Below are 20458 nucleotides of genomic sequence, written 5' to 3' on the forward strand. Positions count from 1 at the left end.
GGAAAAAATGCAACAAGTTTCTTCCTATTGTGGCCCCCAAAAGCCTAGGGCTGTTTTTGCCAGGCTTTGGAACACATTCAGTACATTTGGGGGTAGGGAGGCAATGTCAAAAGCCTCCCTCTAGCTCCAGAGACAGCTGTGGTAAGTAGGAAGACAAGGGAGGCAAGGACTGAGCTAGGCAAATGGCCCTCAGAATTACACAATGGTGATTTCCCGGGGAGGAAGCCAGGCTGAGTAACGCAGCAGGAATTTGTTAACAACCAACCCCCTTCCCCCCACTGCACCCCAGAAAAAACAATCAGGCTCCAGATGCTGATAAGAATTCTTTTTATGTTATTCGAATAAAAAATACATTCATACAGAAATATAACAATCTCGCAAAAAACAATTTCAAATAAAATCTTGTAAAACAAAATTTTACAAAAATCTTACAAAGATTCTTTAGATAACAGGGTGCTTCAAAAAAAAAAGAAATAAAGAAATTTCACTAATAGAAATTTTTTTAAACTTCAAGCAAAAGTTTCTGCTTGATTGAGGCTCAGTTATCACCTGAACAGAATGTACTTGCTTATTATTAAAATTACAGGCATTGACATATACGGTACCCAGCCCCACCCAGTCAAACAACATCTATGTGTTTCATAAGTGAGACAAGCCAGCACAAGTTTTCTTTCTCTTCTCTTTACCTTCTTACTTAATGGAATTGTTATGGATAAGCACACAGCAGGGCCAAAAAAGGAGTTTTCAAAAACCCAGCAAATCAAAGTGCTAGGATTTTGAATTGCCAAACAAAAGTGCATTTTCCCCTTGAGCAAAATGAAATCAGTTCTGTAGAGAAATGTATTCATCAGGCCAGATACAACAAAACAAAACAACACAACAGTTAAGGGAGCTTTAATCATTGCTCATTTCCAGGAAGATCAAACGAAATACCAGCCCAGCCAGACTCATTCTCGTATATGTAAAGATCCACACCCAAAAAGCCAAGCAGCTGGATGAAATATCAGAAATATCAGCTGTCTACACTGTGGTATGCCAAATTCCGGGAAAGTACTCCTTGAAAAAGCTGGAAGAATCTACATGCTGGAAAAAATAGTTTCATCTGCATAAAAAGTATTCTAAAAAACAATCCCTGTGATCAGCTTACTCTTAGGTTAGATCTTCTAGTAAGGCTGAAAGTAAAATCAAAACCTTTGTGTGTCTGAGTCCAGCTGGTTGGCCAGGATTTTGTTCATGCCCCTTCTGAATGGCCAAAGGTACCCTATTCCAGGCTTGCCAATAATGACTAGCAGAATCAGCAGTCTGGAATAGACTCACCGCCAACAATGTCTCCAGCAAATTATTAAATTAAAGATAAAGCCTCTATAAAAGTTAGGTTATAGTTTTCAATTTCTTTTAACCTCCTTTATGGCCATTTTGAAATACTTCTTCACAGGCTGTAGAATTTTCTAGCTAAACATTCTAGTTTCTTCTTAAAAAAATATTTATATATTATCTATATATAATATATATATACACACATACATACACATACTATACACACAAATATACATACACAAAAAATTTTATCCACTTTTTTTTTCCAAAAAAAAAAAAAAAAAAGCAGTATACTTTCAGTTTTACCAACAGATAGCTAGACAGGTACTCAAAACTTGTGCCTTTTGAGCAAGATATTGACATTGGTTTTTCTTGTTTAATACTTCTGTATCTTTAATATGTGTGACAATGTTACAGAATAAATACAGCCGGTGTGTGTGTGTGTGTGTGTGTGTGTAAGATCTGTACAGTTGTGCAAGGTCTCTTAAAAAAAAGTCTCATGGTAGCAGAATTCGTTTACATATCTATTTTTTTCCCCATTTTAACACTGACAGTCAAGTTGTTGGAAATGAACACATGTTGACATGTCAAAGGACTTTTCACCCATTCGTCACTTAGGAGGATCTTAAAGAGGTGTTCTTTTTGTTGTCGCTGTTGTTCTTGGTTTTTGTCTGTGTTATACATCGATACAGTACAATGCCAGGTGAAAAAAGAGCCATAATTAAGCATGTGTCACCCATTCCCCTGTATTTGACCCCACAGAAGGGCCAGTTGCATAAGGCACCATTATGAAGGTCAACAGTGCATTAACAGCTAGAAAACCAGAAAGAGTCCTCAAGGCATAAATAAGAGACGTAGCTGCATGAGACAAAAACGGTTTCTAAGCTTAGTGGTTTGATCCACCCGATTGAGAAAAAAAAAAAAAAAAAGTTTGTGTTCTCAGCCTAATGTGACATTAGACCGGTAATTTCCAGGCCCCCAGCATTTAGACATTTGACATGTGTCCAATTTCTCCAAAGGGTACCTTAAGATTCTCACCCCCCCCCAAAAAAAAGTAAATTCAAATTCCGAAAATACCACCCTACATTGCACAAGATCATTTTGCACAGGGAGTGTTACAAAATAGAAGAATCTGGGGGGTGGGGGGGTCGTGTCTTGCCAGGCCTAAATGGCTTAAGGAATCATTATTCTACACAAATTGGATCTTACAGCTGCTTATTAATTGAAATCGAGATTGGAGACCCAATTTAAAAATGTTAAAAGTTTATAGCTCCCCCAGACCATGCACGACTAGTTTTGTATTATAAGGGAAAATGACCACTGTTATTTGTAAATACAGCTTATACAATGGGTTACAAATGAGCTCCGTGTAGCCAGTAAAACAAGCTACTTGACACACTGCACATTCTATAGCTGCACCAGACACCAGGAAGTCCTTTCACACAGGAAAGGGGGACAAGGGCTCCCCCTGCCCTTAACACTCACCACAATGGGGTCCTGAGTTCCCCCTCCCACCCTCCAAGGTTTTCCATCTTTTTTTTAATTTTAATTTTTATTTATTTTTTTTTTTGTTTTTGTTTATTTTTTTTTCTAAGGTGCAGACACCCTTCAGGAAATGATTGGTGGTCAACTCATCTCTTGCTATACTCCTCACACACAAAACATTCAAACTGCTTTCTTTTTCTGTCTCTTGTAGTTATTTGATACCACAAGGGGGGGGAAAAAGTCTGCCTTTCACCATACAGTCAGTAATAGATCCTCAACATACAATCATCCCACCCATTAACATTCTCAGTGCGCATGCTCACGGCAAAAAGCTTAGAGCCTCTCAGGAGGTTAGGAACCAGTGGTGAGTCCGGGGTCACCCAAACACCATGCACCGTGGGTGCTATGCCGCTTCTGACATGACTTTTGTAGCCCTCAAAAGACCTTCCAAAGAGAGGCCCCTGGAGGTAACTGGGTAGGAAGCAAAATGGCATGCTTTGGCTGGTACAGGCATCCCTCCTTCCATGGCCGCCTCTTAGCCTGGAAGCCTCTTTTAGCCTACAGGATTCGTTCCTCTGCTCCTTCAGAGGTGCCTCTTCATGTGCAGGGCCAGGTGGTCAGACCTGGAGAAACACCTGCAAGGGCAAATCAGAAACAAAGAAGTGAGTTTTGTCTCCTGGATTGTGTGGCACACCAGATACCACAGTCCCTGTACAAGTGTTCGGAGTCTTTGCCAATACTTTTAGGGAGAGGGAACACCAAGACAGGGGAATACAAATTCAAGGAGTCTTCAGAGAACACCTAGGAAGTCCCAGAAGTCCCATGGAGGGTCTAAAGGATTTCTCAGTTTTTGAATTTGAAAACTGTTGGAGCCCATTTTGAAAGCATTCCCCTAGACAGTTTTCTTGTAGAAATCCGACACACTGCTTCCTAAGAGAGACAGTCAAGGTGTCAAGAGATGTTTGCAAAAACCCCAAACTTAAAAGAAATGGCACCAAGTAATGGGAAACTATTGGCCTTGTTTCCAAGGTCTACTGCACACACCTACTCTGCTCTGGTTCTTCCTCATTCCCATGATCCCACACTTCTTTTTCCTGCAAAGCCTTCATTGACGTACCTGTCACAGTGAGAGCATTTAAAAGGCTTGGCACCAGTATGCTTTCGGAAGTGTCTGGTCAACTCATCACTTCTTGCAAAACGCCACTCGCAACCTTCCCATGAGCATCTGTAAGGCTTTTCTCCTGGGAAAAGAATATATGACAAAGGCACCATGACTTTACTGGCATAATGGGGGAAGGGAGAAGATTCAACAACATATACTGTGGGGTCCCCACAGCCTACAGACATCACCATATATACTTCAATGGTAGGAAGGTATCTTTGGCAAGCTAAAGGTCACAAACATAGGTTCTTCTCTAACTTAGCCTGAAGGGCTCACTCAGGCTGTTTGTTCCAGGGATCCAGGATTGACAAAGTCATGCTACCAGAATCAAAGTTACCTCATAACAATGACAATTACTCAGACTGATGACATACTTGCAGGGTGAGGTGTCAGCCCACAGGACCCACAGCCTTGCTGAGGGAGGAGATTTATTGCTTTCTCCATGGAGACGGCCCCCTCCAGCACTATCTGGTTCCTTACTCATTTCCCTGTGGAATGAGTTGTCTGGGACCTTCTACATTTCTACAAAACTGAAATCATGAGTTTCTGAGAAACCTCATTCAGAGGGCTTTTGGATCAGTTTCTAGAGGGCAATCAAACGACCAAATTGACATCACTCCCTAGCTAAATTATAAGTGTAGAACAGAATAAAATGCTACCTGTGAGTAAAAAATGATGCTCAAGTCAACCCAAGGCAAAAACTGTCTTGTTTGGGGGAAACACTCATATCCTGTTCTAGCTCTGTGTCTCTTCAGGGCCCTGACTTCATCTCTCAAGAATTTGACTCTCCTCTTGGTAAGAGAGGAGTTTACAATTACTTATCCTGTTATCCTTCCCCTCCTATCCTGTATGCTGTGCTGGCGATTTCAAACAAACGGAATTCAATCTAAGTAGTGGCATTGCATTAAGAAAGCCCTTGTTCTAAGTGGCTGAGTGACAGAGTCTTCACAATAAATGCCTACTAGCCAAGACTATTGCTCACACTGAGGCCTCAGAACACCAGTGCCAACATCGGCGAACTCCAGGCTGCCCAAGGACCCTCAGTCCTGAGCCTGCACTTACATGACAAAGAAAGAAGTGCAACCCAACATAGCACGATGCATGGACAAGGGTAAATGAGCACCCAGTGGGTGAAGGTTTGGGTGTCCATGGAGAATGTGATCTGGCCTCTTGTTTAATCTGAAAGCTTGAACCATTCATCTGATTCAATGTCCAGTCTTTTAAGATTTTACTCTGAACTCCGAAAAAAGACCCAATGCCTTAGAGATAAGAATTTAGGAAGTGAGTATTTCCTTGCTTGTGACCACATCCTGGGGAGCCCTGGCTCCCTCCTAGGGCTGATTACACTCCCAAGCACCCACCAGCAGCTGACCACCCAGGCCCCGAGAGGGGACTGACCTGTGTGAGTGCGCTGATGTGCTTTCAAGTGGGAGCTTTTAGTGTAAACTTTCCTGCAGCCGTTAAAGTGGCATCGATGTACCCTTCTTCTGCCGTCTGGAGAGGCATCGCCACTACCCTTGTCACCAGATTTCCCAGAGGTCCCACTTCGAACCTTCCCGGGTGAGGGCAGATCTCCTGGCCCACAGCCCCATAGTTGAGAAGATTCCCTGTTCACTTCTGGAGAAGAAGGAGGTGTGGAAATGACCGAGGAGCTCAGATTTCCTGAATTGACTAAGACTTCACCAATGGGATCAGAGGTAAATTTGGTCGTGGGTGAAAGTTCCTCTGAACTGTCCGAAGACTCGCTGCTGACATCAGAGTTCAGGCTATTGGTCTCTAAGTTATAATTAAAGCTGGAGCTGATCAGAGAGTCCTCTGGGGGACTAGAAGAAATCTTCAGGTCCGAATCCTCCTTTTTCTCCCTAGCTAGAATGAGTTTGGTCCACAGGTCTTCCTGGGTGTCAAATTTTATCTCAGAGGCTGACACATAGCAGGGCTCACTCTGAAGATAGCGTTCCAACTCCAGGCAGGTCTGTGCAAAAGGAACCACAAGAAGGCACGTGACTGTTACGGCTACTGAAAGTGGAACTGAAAGCACACAGGAATTAAAAAAAGAAAAAGAAAACATGCAACAAAGGACGAATAAATTATTTCTGTGTCAGGTACTGTGGGTCACAAAGTCTTTTGTAATGTGAATCTATTTCTTCACAAATGCTACAGGGAAGCTGTTTCTAGGAATCTGAAGGAAAAGCAGAGGTGAGACCTCTCTTGGTTTCTCCAGTGTTGGACCAATGGCCACAACAAGTGATGATCACTAAGCCTGTTTTGTTGTTATAGTTACAAGTGTTGACATTTCTAATGACGATCCTGGTAAGCCACACAAAGAAAACCAGCCTTACACACATCACTCCCCCTCCCACCAACCTAACAGGTTTAACCAGATCCTCTGACATTCCCCAGAACTATGAGCATCAGTGAGAGAGACCCAGCCATCTACGAGTGTTCACACAACAGGACAGAAAGATTGCACAGCCCACAGTGTAGTCTGAAGACCCCCCTGGGGGGGGGGGCAGAGCTTACAATATAGGGCTGGCTGTAGTCAGAAAACAGACAGCAGATATCTGTCTGTATTCACTTCATGGACATCAATAGATCTGAAAAGAAACCTCTCTCATTTTCTGTGTAGCTGGGACCTAGGAGAATATATATATAATATATATATATATATACACACACACACACACACACACACGTATATTTTTAAATGTCATTTCCCCAAGTGCAGGACTATGGATACCACCAAACTTTAATGATTTCTTCTCACTGACCAGAGGAAAACAAGAAACCTCGACAACAGAAGTGAATTCTTTCAGAATGGCTATCTGCTATTGTAAAGGATGGAAAGGGGAAATTACTCCCTGGCCCTTCTGGGAGTCCCACAATGAACAAGGACTTTATCTCCTGGCCAAGGGTACAACAGTATGAGTCATCACTCCTTTTTCTTTCACGCAATGCCAAAGGAGACTTCCTTTTGAAATTCTGACCAGCAGCCAAATAAGGACCCGGCTCAAATACACATGCAATGTGCCATGGATGGGGTGCCCCTTCCCCAGCCCTGTGACCAACCTTTCAAGGAGCTACATACTGCAGAGATCAGCAATCCCCTCTCCCCACCATCTCAAACTTTCTAGCCACTGGAAAAGAAAAACGGTAGGAAAGATTTTAGGATTCAATTATGTAGGCCCTGATTTTTCAGTAGCTTTGCCTCCATGCCCATATAAGGCTGTCTGTGCCTCTGTGCATTCTATTCTACAGACAGAAATTTCAGCACTAAACTGCACCAAAAAACTGTTATCAGGGTATAGACCATCTTGAGCACAGGCTACCAGCAAAAGGGCTAATGCTTACTTAACAATGTGCCTTCTATCCCGGTCTACACACATCCTAAGCCCTCCCTGTAGACGGCTTCACCCAGCAAGCACGAGCAAGCCAGGGAAGAGGGGGTGCTTGCTTTCCCTTTCCCCCCAAAATTCGATGTCTGCTACAGTGCGTACAGTATTAAGAATCGAGGCGGTGATACCTAGTATTGATGTTCCAAAGAAATGGCGAGCACATTTACGAAGATCTTGTTAAACTTTAATCAACTGGCTAATTTAAAATCTCCATTATGCTGATGAGCAGTGGGGACCTGATCGAAGCTCTCTGGGAGTTTAAAAGGCTCTGAAGGGGACCAGGAGCCAAGTCTGGCTAGTTGCCCAAATCCCAAATGCCTAAAGGAAACTACTAAGATCAATTTCAATCACGTCCCAGGGAGCAGCTTCTTTGAGGAGGAAAAATGGGGAGGGGGAGAGAATGGCAGAGAGGATTGTGAACAATTAAGCCGGCATGTGGAGGTTTCAGCCAACACTTCGCTTTTCCTGCGTTTTAAAGCCTGGGAGGTTGTGAAACCGACAGAATATATTTCATCTGCTAATTCACTTGAAGGAAGAAAAAAAAAAAAAAAAAAAACAAAAAAACAGCCCAGAAAGGTAGAGAGACGGCCACAGAATCATTGTTTTAAAGACAATGGTAAAAGTGTTTGGGGATTTTTTTATTTTTATTTTTATTTTTTGCCACTCACAGAATCCTAAGACTTAGAAAGGGGACGGGGACGGGGACGGAGTGTTTCTTTTATTTCCGTCGCCCCAAATTCTATTCCACTAAAATGCCGGAATTCGAGATTTTTTCTTGCCCAAAGTAAGACCCGAGGCAACTAGGAATGGACTCATTGTCATATGACTGACAAGTCACTTGTGTGCAAACAGCACCCCCCCCACACACACACACCCGCCGCGCAGTCAACAAGAAAAGCAGGTAAGAAAAACAGGGCAGACATACGTGAATGCTAAGAAATTATCCAAAAGGAAAAGAAACTGCAAATGGCCTTGAGTTCAAAAAGAACTACTGCGTTCTGCGAGTAAAATATTAAGACTTTTAAAAATTGGATGTACAAATATCAAAACAAAACCAAAATCCTTAAATCAAATCTTTTGGCAGTCAAGGCAAGCTCGTTCATATGACAGGGTCCAGCTGTGGAGTTTGGAGCTGGTACAAGCCCCAAACTTGTGCCAACGGCTCAGGTCTGGATCGGCCAAAGGAATTTGGGGTCCCCCCCCCCCTCAGGTGTATGTGGCTCCGAAGCTCGGAATTAGAAAAAAAAACAAACAAAAAAAAAATGAAGAAGTAAAAACGTACTGGGAAAGAGAGCTCGCCTCCACACAAATGACAACTCTACTCCTCGCTCCCGAAGGCTCGCTCTACAGTGCCTTCATCATTCCCGGCAGCAGAAGGACATCTTAAAATCATTATTTTATTTTTTTTTAATTAGGCAAATGCTAACCATCATTAAAAAGATGCACTTCCAAGCACACACCATCTTGCCTGCTCCTCCACGCGACTCCCTCCTCGGCGCACCGGGCAGGTGAAAAAAAAAAAAAAATCCGTATTTACCTGTTGCCAATATTCCTCCAGGGACGGCAGAGCCGAGAAGTAGCCTGTTTCGTGCACAATCTGTAGTTCCTGGAAGATGCTACACATTGGAAGCACATCCATGTCGGGTTGGAAAAGACAGTCCCCGCTGTCGGGAAAACAGGGAGGTGAACGATCAGGAGTCGGAGCAGAAACTGTTCCCGGGAGCGCAGGTGAAAGTTTCATGCAAACTGGATGGCGCTGCAATCGGACGCCGGGTCCGGACCCTCCCGCAGCCCGCAGCGCGCCGAGCCCACGCAATATTTGCAAACAGCGGACTGACTGCAAGCGTAACCCCTGCAAAACTTCCCTATTCAAAGCTCCGCTGCCAGCCTCCCCCCTCCTCCCCCGCTTGGCTCCCCCCACTCCTCCTCCCCCCACGTGACAAGCTTGGAGCTCCGCCCCCCACGGTACCCAATCCTGCCGCTCCAGTCCCGGGGGCTGCGCGACGATGATGTCAGCTCGCACCAATCGCCAGTGCGGACACACAGCGGCCCCGCCTGGCGTGACCGAGCCTCTCCATTAAAGGCCTCTCTATTGGTGCAATTCGAACTCGGCCTGCGCTGATTGGAAAGACGTCTCGCAGGCTATTTTTAGCAGGGTATATAAGGCGAGGGCTACGGCGCACCGAAGGAGTCGGTGCTGGGAGGTGCACAGTCTAACGTTGCAGAAGTGTGGCTGGAGCTGCCCGAGCTGGGGGAGCCTAGCCGGGGCAACCGGGCACCTGTCCCCGCTGTCCGGCTACCCGGTTGCACCTTCTGATCCTGTCGTCCAGACCGGCACCCAGCAAAACAAGGGAGCAGACATATGCCCGATCCCCCTCATTCTTCCCGCTCCGTTCCCGTTCCCGTGTTCCCGGATCCTTCCCTGACACTCCATTCTCCTTGGTCCCCTGATTTCTCTCTTTGTCCCGTGTCCCCTCCATACTCAGAGATGCAGAGGTGCCCCGGAGTGGGCGCAAACATGCCCAGAGGTCCCCGTGTGGCGATGGGACCATAAGACTGAACAGCAGGGGGACTTGGTGCTCCAGAGTCACTGTGTGGTAGTTTCTGTCTCGATCCCTAGGACGGAGAATGACAGGAGCTTGAGACCAAAATACCCCTACTTCCTACGCAAACGCCAGAGCATCTCAAAAGCGCCCTACCTGGCCTGTGTGTCAGACTTAGTTCACAGGAATGAATTTTACCTACTCAAAGTTAGAATTGCAGCTTTTAAGATCGCATCGCTGACCTGGAGCCACCGCCACCCCTATTTGGAGATCTGTACAGTTACAGCTTAAAAATTCCCTTTACTTGATGCGCAGTTTTAATTCAAAGAAGATGCAGATTCTGCATGCTAATGGGGTAGAAATCTGTTTATCTTGTAGAAGGCAGTCTCTAAGATGTCTCACCAAGGTTAACAGGCTTTCCCATGGATGTGTAAACAATTTAAATTAGGTTGAAGACGACAGGTTTTTTTTTATATATAAATTGTCTCCCAAACCACACCATGGTATTCATTTAAAAAAAAAAAAAACCTAAGTAACTAAAAGTTTTAACTAAAAATCTAATTATAATAACTTAGAATATAGTATTTAATGAATGGTATCCTTTTAAAAGTTATCAAATATGTAAAAATAAGTTGAGAAGTTTTCCTACTTAATTTACGAAGTCTAGAAAGAGATGCGATGCATGTACCAGAACTATAGGCTTGTCAGGTTCTTAGGCAGTTAAAGATGGGAAAAGTTATCTTTCAATGTCAATTGTATGGAATAGATGAAGGTGACCATTGGCCTTCATCCCATTTACCCTAGTGACAAAGAGGCAGATCTGTCCCTTACTGGGTTATGTGCTTTACTGGGTTCTGTTTCCCGGAAGGGAATGGAAATGGCTTCAGGATACACATGCAGAGGTTGAACCAACTTCCCATGGAGGCCCTTATATGGGCAAGAGCCTTATAATTAGCAGCAAGCCTGTGACTTTGGAATTAATGAAGGAAGCAAGAACGAGATCAAATCTGTGAATGAAAGCCAGCACCATTGAACACATGGTAAAGGATTAGGGTGAAAGTGTAAGGCTCTGACTAAGTGAGGGCCTTAGTAAGAGGCTGTGATTCCTTAGGGGTGTCATAATGATGGTATTGAAACTTTCTGTTGGATAATTAGTCATCATTTTAACACATTCCCTTACATTCCCATAGAATGTAAAAAAAAAAAAAAAAAAAAAAAAAAAATCCCGATTTCTTAAAAGCCCTGCCAGTTAAATAGAAGATTTGCATAGTTTATTTTTACAAGAGTGAATTTAATTGGACATAATAGAGATACAATCAAAACTGTGACTTTCAGAAAAATTAATTAGTGTAAAAGTAGAGTAGGTTCATAGACTGAATCCTAAGCAGAATAAACTCTATGACTTCCTGATGGACCCATTAGGCATTCGGCATGGATTATTCACATCCTGTGACAAGCCAGGTACACAGAAATTTACAAAGCAAGCAAAAGTCCATGTCATAGATGGGGTAAGGGGCAGGGCTCCAAAGATGTTTTGAAAGAGAGGGATTTACACTCCTGAACATTTAACTATTGAAGGGAAAATAGCCCTGGCTTTGTATGTAAGAAAGACTATCCATAGGACCTGAGTAATACAGACAGTATTTGATTGAAACATAAGTCACAGAATCAGAGAGGTCAGAGACTTTGAGATGGGGAAGTAAGGAACAGAGGAGAACTATGAACTTTAAACTCCTTATCTGTGCTATAGGTTTGACCTCGGCCAGTGTGTCTGAAGAAGAGGAAAGGTTGAACCTGGCCTGGTGGAAATACCCCTAGAACCTCAGCAGTCTGAGAGATGGAGGCCAGGAGACTGTAAGCACAAGGCTTGCCTGGGCATCTGAGAGGATTGGAGGGTCAGTCGTCTGGCAAATGTGATGAGACTGTTTCAAAAATCTTAAACAGAGGAGAAGAGAAGAGGGGAGGGGAGGGGAGGGGAGGGGAGGGGAGGGGAGGGGAGGGGAGGGGAGGGGAGGGGAGGGGGAGGGGAGGGGAGGGGAGGGGAGGGGAGGGGAGGGGAGAGGAGAGGAGAGGAGAGGAGAGGAGAGGAGAGGAGAGGAGAGGAGAGGAGAGGAGAGAGCAGGTGAGAATAGAGCCACTGATAGAATGCTTACCCAGGAATCACAAGTCCCAAAGTCTCACAAGTCCCTAAGTCCAATCCCCAAACTACTGTATAAGGAATCCTGGCTGTGGCTGCCTTTGTTTACTAGGAGATCCTGAGTATCTGATTTTGTGCTTCATTTCTCAATTCCTGCAAACCTACTGTGGCCTGAGGCCGGGTGGGAAGCAGAGAAGAGAGCAGACAGACTGCTAAGGGCTGGAGGGGGAGTCTCCCATCTGATGATATTATGTCAGTACTGGGCATGTGGGCTCTGGGACTGGAACCTTCTAAGACTTCCTGCCCTTTCCCCCTGAATAGCTGAGCTTTTTCTGTCCATACTAAATGGAATGCTGGTCATTGGAAGTGAGTTTCTTCTCTTCTGGACAGGCATCAAAACTGATTCCTGGTAATAGGACTCAGATTTAAGGGGGATGCTGCTGCCTCTAAACAGTTTCGCTTTTGAGAGAAGGTTGAACATGAGTGGAGGCCTCTTGCAGTCCATTGCCAAGTATACCCGTCTCAGGAGTACTCCGTGGAGGTTTGTGAAGAGTCAAAAATGATAATAATGTATCTAAACCCCCAGACTGTATAAGTAGTAAAGTAAAGCAATATTCACTCATTGAACAGTTCTCCATTCTCAACTGTGCTCTTGATATTTATGAGGGGGAAGGGGGAGGTGAGGCGGTAAAATGAAGTCAACTCTGCAGACCACACAATAAATACAGAGAATCTGGGCCTAGGGCAGTGCAATAACTCCAGTGTGAGCTCATTCTCTCCCAGACCCTTCTCACTCTTCCACACTCCTAGGAAGCAGTTCACTCCTTGAGGGCAGTCCTCTTTCACCAGCCACCATCTTCTTACCACACAACCATTCTGTTACGCCATTCTGTAGTCTGTGGTGGCATATCCCTGAATGCAGAGAGATTGGCCTCCCTCCACTGCGGGGCTATTTTCTCAGCCACCACCCCCGCCCCCCCCACCTTCATGCCCGCCCAGCTCCACTTTTGTTTTGTCTCCAGCTTCCAGGCTGTACAGCTTCTTTTCTCACCATGAAGTTCCCTTCGATACATTTAGTGGCCAAGCCAATGGCTTAAAAAGTTCAAGTTTGTAATTAGACAGAACTTTCAGCTTAGAGATCAGTAGACAGTAACATGGTGGGTTCTGATTTTCTTGTTCTAGAAAAATTCAAAAGAAGCCTTCCAAATCTGGTCAAAGGTCATCGCAATACTGCCTCCTAATTATGTTGGCAGTGAATATTCTCTCTCGATTGGTCAAGAAGCCAGTTTTGTTTGTCTGGGACATCTTTAACAAAATAAGACTTCTCCCACAGAGGATTAATTAATATTTCATTTGACTGTTTCCTTGACTGTTCTGTAAAATATCATTTTTTTTTTACAAAGCATTCGTGAGTTGTCGCATGGCGCTCTGAGCTAAAATGACCCTCTTCATGTACCATCTCATTTGCAGATAGTTCTACTCAAAAGCATGAGTTGCCTTTTCTCGTTGTATTTGCCTCTCAGAAAGTAGGAATTTTCCATTGAAAATGAAAAACAAAAATTCAGTTCCTATATGATGTGTCAGGTAACGTTTCACAAATGTTTTTTTATTCATTGAAATTTAAACTTTCACTCTTTAAAATAAATGCTACCACATAGATGTCTAATGAAGGATTTGCATGTTTGTGCGCCTGACTTTGTGACTAATAGCTAATGAATTAGATAAGCAAATAAAGGATTTGCTTGTTTGTGTTGGGTTTGTTTGTGCACTTTACTAGTGGTTTTTGGTACATGTTCAACTTAATTTTTCATCAGATGAGTGTGCTATGCCCAATGATTGCAACAGCTGGAGTGTTGGCAGAGGAGTGTGTGTGTGTGTGTGTGTGTGTGTGTGTGTGTGTAGAATTTGCTTTAGTAGCCCTGTTTGTAAAACAAATAAGATGAGACATTTAAATGACTCACTATACAAAAGACTCTTAGCTCTGGCTGCCTATGCTTCCTAGGGGTTCTGGGTGCCTGGACTTCTTTGTGTTTCTTTTCCGGTGAATATTTAGCTCACATTTCCCACTTCCTGCATAAGTCTTGTGGCTGGAGGCAAGGTGGAAAGTGGAAAAGAGAGCCGGGACCTAGGGGCAGGAGGGTCTGTATTTAGATCTGGCCCTCAGACTGTGTCTGTCTGGCTTTGGAACTGGAGCTTCTTGAACTTTCCTACCTCCCCCCACCCCCATTGAGTACTAGGCTTTCTTGTAGATGGCCTCCTGGAAGTGAATGTCTTCTCTGGCCTGGCAAGAAAACTGCTCTGGTTTAGAGAACTTGGATGTAAGGGGGGGGGAGGGGGAGGGGAGGGATGGATGTCCTGCCTTCCACCAGCACTGCAGAATCACTTCCTTTGAAAGAAGACTCTGGAAATGTATTAGAAGTCCTTGTATCTACCACTTTGTCTACCCTGCTCCTCCTCAGGAGTGCCTCGTGAAGGCCTGTGGAGAAGATCTGGAATGTGAGAATGCATTTATCCACAATAGCCCAGATACAGTCATTAAGGAGTTGTAGTACTGTTCACGGCTTCTGTCTGTGGTGTCTACTTCTTCCTTCTTTGCCAAAGCCACTTTTCAGGTGTCTTAGCCATTTCCATATTCAAGCTTTCTGATTGACATGCTTAAGAAAGCTAAAGACAAGTTTGTAGACTGCCCTACATGTCTGGTTATTGGGGAGGACATGACTTTCCTTTTAGGCATTCTTCAGTTAAGAGTAAAGCTCCAGCAATCCGACAGGGGAGGGAACTCCTCAAGGGATGATGGTTGAACTCCTGAAAACACATACCAGGTTACAGAAAACAACTGACAACATGAGAGAGTGGGGGTGGGGGGAGGAGAGGAAGAGATGTACCTTATCTCATACTGTAGTCACATTGAACACACATTACAGAATGAATGAAAATGATCAGACCATAAACTTCCCAATGTGGTGACAAACAGAAATAATCACCATGATTTGGAGCATAAGCAATACCTCCGTGGGTAGAAACAGAAAACAATAGCACAAAGGAAATTAATTTTAATGGATTTAACCATCAAAAATCGAAAGCTTATCAGAAGGCAATAGTAACTAAATAGTGAAAAAGAAATATTCGTAAAATGTGCACTTAAAATTGAACATGTTTCCAGGACATGACATATACTAGTAAGAAACAAATTGCATCTAGAAAGTAATCAAAATATTTGAAAATAATCTCTCTCTCTCTCTCTCTCTATCTATCTATCTATCTATATATATATATAGATGTATGTATATATGTTCTGAGTGGCCAATACTTTCTAGTGCTGTTAGTGAGTATACATATGCTGCTTCTGTCTCCTTGGAGAAGGTCTGCATTTTAGATCAAATGGAACATGCACTTAGTTTCTTAGTCAGCATTTTTATCTTTCAAGATTTTAAGCAAAAGTACTGAATGAACATGTCCCCAAGGAGGATGATATTCGTCATAGAAATCTATTCATAATAAAAGAAGAAAGAAAGAAAGAAAGAAAGAGAGAGAGAGAGAGAGAGAGAGAGAGAGAGAGAGAGAGAGAAAGGAAGGAAGAAAGAAAGAAAGAAAAGGCAGAGAGTCATGGTGAGTTCATGACAGGTTCACATGGTGCTATAGGATATAATGCTGACTGTTCCAGAAAACACAGGCAGCCATGTTATGAGATGATTCTTAGAGTGTTTCAGAAACATCAGAAAAAGAAGCTTTGCATATGTGATTACTTTCTACAAAACTCGAAGCCCAAGACTATAAGAGACACAACTCATGTTTGGTGAACTAAACTGCCAGGCCTGCTCCTTATGGTGGGCAGGCTTCCAGCTGCCTTGGAAGGGACCTCAGGGAGCTCTCCAAGGGTTGAGCACATTTTGTGCCTGGATGGAGATATGTTTGCACAGACAGTTAGTTGCATGCATCCCCATCAGTTGACTGGCGCATAGAAGCCTATGCATTCAACTTTCTGCGAATGTGCACACACACACACACACACACACACACACACACACACACACACACACACACACACGAGAATGGACTGAATTCTGGCTTATGAAGTGTCATCTGCTGTGTTTAAAGGGAACATGCTTTGAAATTTAGAAAGAAAGGCTGGAAAGAAGGCCTGCTGCACAAACATGAGGACCCAAGGTTAGTGCCCAAGCACACATGCATCTATAGAGACTCATTGCCGTGACTAGTCTCTATAATCCTGTTAGGGGATGGGTGGAACAGGGAGCTCATGGGGGCTTGCTGGCCAACTAGGCTACCATAAGTGAGCTCCAGATTGAGTGAGAAATCCTGTCTCAAGTACTAAGGTTGAGTATACTTAAGAAAGGCACTAAAAGTTGACCTCTGAGCTTCACATATATGTGAACATGGACATGCCTTCCCCACACATACACAATTTTGAAAAATTCAGAAAGCTTGCTGGGTGCAGTGTCGATAAAGAGCAGCCCCAAGGGAGTTGTATCACACTGTAGCCTGCTTGGACAAGGTCTGAGACAGGCATAGCCACAGGTAAAAACCCTGTCTCAAAACACCAAAGGGAAGTACACATGAGAAAAAAAATGGATAAATTGAGAGAGAAAAAGCATGGTATGGGAGAAGGATCAATGATGGCTAGATAGAGACTAGACACACTGATGGATGAGTTGTGAAGATGAAGAGTAAGTGTCAAATCTTGGCAGTAGTCATGGGCATTTACTTATCCTTAAACTATTCCATATATTTGAAAATGTTCCACCTGAAATGATGGGAGAAATCTAGAATGAGAAACAGAGGAGGCCATGCTGCCATTGGCTTGCTTCCTCAGCTCTGGCTCTCTAGTCTGAAACTGATTAACAGTGAGTCTGATGAAGGCACCTACTATCCACAAGTCTCAGCATCCCCCTGAGTAGATTAAGATAAGAATACAGTTTGCTGCGGGAGAAGTCTACTCCCCTGGGAACTCTTTAGGTTGTTTTGTACTTTTAAAACTTGACCTAAGTATTGCTCCTCAGATGATCAATGATGAGCAGTGAGTGTATTTGCTTGACTCCCTTCCCTTCCCTTCCCTTCCCTTCCCTTCCCTTCCCTTCCCTTCCCTTCCCTTCCCTTCCCTTCCCTTCCCTTCCCTTCCCTTCCCTTCTCCTCTCCTCTCCTTTCCCCTTCACTTCCCTTTGCTCCCTTCCCTCCCCCTCCCCTCTCCTCTCCTTTCTTCCTCCCTCCCCTTTCCTCCTCTTCTCCTCTCCCCTCTCTTTCCCTCCCCTTTATTTCCTTCCCTTCTGCTTCCCTTCCCTTTGTTCCCCTCTCCTTCCCTCCCCTGCTATTACCTCTCCTCCCCCTCCTTCCTCTCTTCCCCTCCCTTGTCATTCCTCTTCTCCCCTCCCCTCCCATTCTTTCTCCTCTTCTCTCTCTTCTCTTTTCTGCTTCGCTTTATTTAGCACTGAGAATTGAACACTTTAGAAAAGAACTGTTCCACTGGGCCATATCAACAGTATCCACAACCTGACTTTTTAAGTTTTTATTTTTGATTCACAATCTCACAAAATTGTTCAAGCTGGCTTTGAACTCACTTTGAATTCTAGGATGGCTGTGAACTTGTGATTCCTCTGTCTTAGTCTCCCAGGTATTACACTCCTACAACACTAGGTCCAGCTGAGAAAATTTCTCTGAATCACTTCTTGTCTTTGCAGGTCAGAATTCAGAATGGGGGGAGGGAGACAGAGAGGGAGAGAGAGGGAGAGAGAGAGACACAGAGACAGAGACTATGCTAGCTTGGGATTCTTGGCCTCATGTCTTACTTAGGGGTCCCATTACTCAAACTGAACTACTTTTGAAATTTAATTTAACACTTCACAGAGATGTAGAGTTCTTGTTGTTTTTGAAGTGGCTTTCATGTCAATGTATATAAGATGAACTCATCTATGCTATGTAAATTTTAAGCACCTGAATCAGAAAACAACATTAATATGTAGTATACTAGTTTTTGTGGTTGCTGTAATAAATACCACAACAGAAATACATTCTTTCAGAATCCTAACCAGGTGTCAATGTCACCCTCCAGAGGCTCTTGGTAAGAAAAGAATTTCCTTGCTCTTGCCATCTCCCTGTGGTTGATGTCTTCCTTGACTTGAGGCAGGTTCCTTCTAATCTCTTCTCTGGGACGACATTGCTTCTTCTCTGTTTTCTCTGTAAAATTGCCTTCTTGCCTCTCTAAGAAGAAAAGAATTTGGGGCCCACCTAAGGAAAAAAGGGTGAACGGCTCCTGAGTCTGTCACTGGATTCCATTCCCAAGACCCAATCTGTAGTCATGCTCAAGAGGCAGAGACTTGACATGATATTTTGAGGGATGTTAGTTTCGAATCTGTTATATTTAATATAAAATGTATACGTGAATTTTCATTAAATAGTTCTCAGTCGCAGAATTATGGGTTTTTTTTTTTTTACAGCAAGATCTTATAAGCAGAAGGTCATACATAATAAATACAAGAAAATGTCATCACAAACTCTTAAATTGTTCAAAAAAAGGTAAGAACGTGAAAAACATCCATTGAGTAAAATAATGGAAGACTGGCATTTTGAAGAAAGATGGAGGCAGATCCTTATAAATTACTAAGTTACAGTTGTGTTTGTTGGTAATTACTTTTAATCTCATTTGAATATGTTCTAAATGATAGTGAAGGGCTGGAGAGATGGCTCAGCCATTAAAGGCTGGGCTCACAACTAAATGAAAGTGAAAAATGAAGTACCAATAATGCCTTGTAAAAAGTTAGCAATCACTGGGAATTTTCTAAGAAAATTAAATTTTATAAAAGGAAGAAAACCAAATAGCCTTGATGTGTTAAGCAGGTACAAACGTTCAATATGCTTTGAAAAAAAATAAGGGTGAGGCCTCTGTGGGAGAGGATTTGCCTAGTCATATGAGACTAGATGTCCCAGGTTGGGTTGGTACCCAAGGGAGTCGCTCCCCGAAGGAAGGAGGCAATGGCATGAGAAATTTGTAAGGGTGGGAAGGGTGGGATTGGGAGGGAGGAGGAGGAGGGCTGTGATTCTATGTAAAGTGAATAAAAATAGATAAATTATTAAAAAGAAAAAAAAATAAGTCAATGCTGGAGAGATGGTTCAATGATTAAGAGCACTTCTTTTTGCCCACACAGAATTTATGTTTTTAAAGATTTTTATCACATCTATTTAGTGGGGGGGGAGGGCACACAAATATGCCACAACACTTCTCCTTTGAGATCAAAGGACAATTTGCAGTTTGTCAGGTTTAGCTGCAAGCAACTTTACATGCAGCTAGACCATTTATTTCACTGGCTCCAGGATGTACACTTTCAGAGGCTTCTAGGAGATAGACTCCCATGGCTGCTAATCTTGTGTGACCCATTTTAGTCCACACTCTGTTTCCCAGAACTTGGTTGAAGGCTGGTGTTTGTTGGAGAGCCCTTATTTTGTCTTTGTTACACATTCCTTCTGGAGAGGTACTTTCTTATCACAATGGAATCTTGAGAAAAGAGACCCAAAAATCATCATTCTGGTCTTGCAGCTTAAATACGACAAATTGGATTTCACTTAGAAATAGGTTCAAAACTCCCAGAATTTAACTATGTGTTTATAGTTTTAGTTTTATTGGGCACATGATAGACAGCTTTCTTTTGTGGTCATCAATTTTATTGTTGCTGGGTTTTAAAGGCCTGGTAAACCTAAATAAAAGAAAAAAAAAAACAAATAGAAGATAAAAAGATAGAACATGAAAGAAATAATAAGAATTGGGAAGAATGAAAAAGACAGCTTTTCACTGTGGTTAACATTTTTAGAGGAATTTGAAATGTGCTTCCTGAGCCCAATGGGATTACATTAATAATTTCTGACAAGCACATATATGAGCCCATTTTTTGTGATGATTTTCTTGGAACAAAAAATATTTTCACCTGAATTATAAAGATATTCAACGTTGCTCAGTTCAGAAGATCTTATCACCTTCAATGCAACTTTCTTGTTTCCACGAAACATAAGTCAGATGACTCAGAAGTCTGTACCACCTATGTGATAACACATTTCTACCTGCAAATAGGCCCTTTTCTCTTATGCAAAATCTTCAGGAGTGTTTAAAGGGAAGCATGTTTTTATTATAGAATAAATATTGGCTTGTATCTTCGGGAAATAACAAAGACCAAAGCTTACACCCAGCTACATATATGTGAAGAGTGTGTAAGCAACTCAATAATGTCCTAGATGAGGACACGTCATGGGTCACAGGATGGGGAATGATGGGCAAAGATCTTGAAAATTAGATGGAGCAGTATAAAAGTTCATTTAGATGAGGTGACATTTGTGTAAAAAAAATTTTGAGATGTCAGATAAAATTGAGGCACGGTATTATCTGGCAGGAAGTGTGTGCAGGATGTAACAATCAAGTGAT

At 43.0% G+C, this 20458-nt stretch overlaps 1 protein-coding gene across 1 annotated transcript; it reads right to left on the reverse strand.

Annotated features, from left to right (window-relative positions):
* Window positions 1–310: 310 nt before the first annotated feature.
* On the reverse strand, window positions 311–9233 carry Klf6 (KLF transcription factor 6). The gene is made up of 4 exons (XM_034510050.2): window positions 8894–9233; window positions 5363–5936; window positions 3920–4043; window positions 311–3437 (listed from the first exon to the last, which is right to left on the reverse strand). Exons 1-4 carry the CDS (start codon window positions 9095–9097, stop codon window positions 3386–3388), a joined length of 954 nt encoding a protein of 317 aa, XP_034365941.1. The 5' UTR covers window positions 9098–9233; the 3' UTR covers window positions 311–3385.
* Between the last annotated feature and the right edge of the window lie 11225 nt (window positions 9234–20458).

This window comes from Arvicanthis niloticus, chromosome 8 (genome assembly GCF_011762505.2).
Source record: "Arvicanthis niloticus isolate mArvNil1 chromosome 8, mArvNil1.pat.X, whole genome shotgun sequence".
NCBI classification, from domain to species: domain Eukaryota; kingdom Metazoa; phylum Chordata; class Mammalia; order Rodentia; family Muridae; genus Arvicanthis; species Arvicanthis niloticus.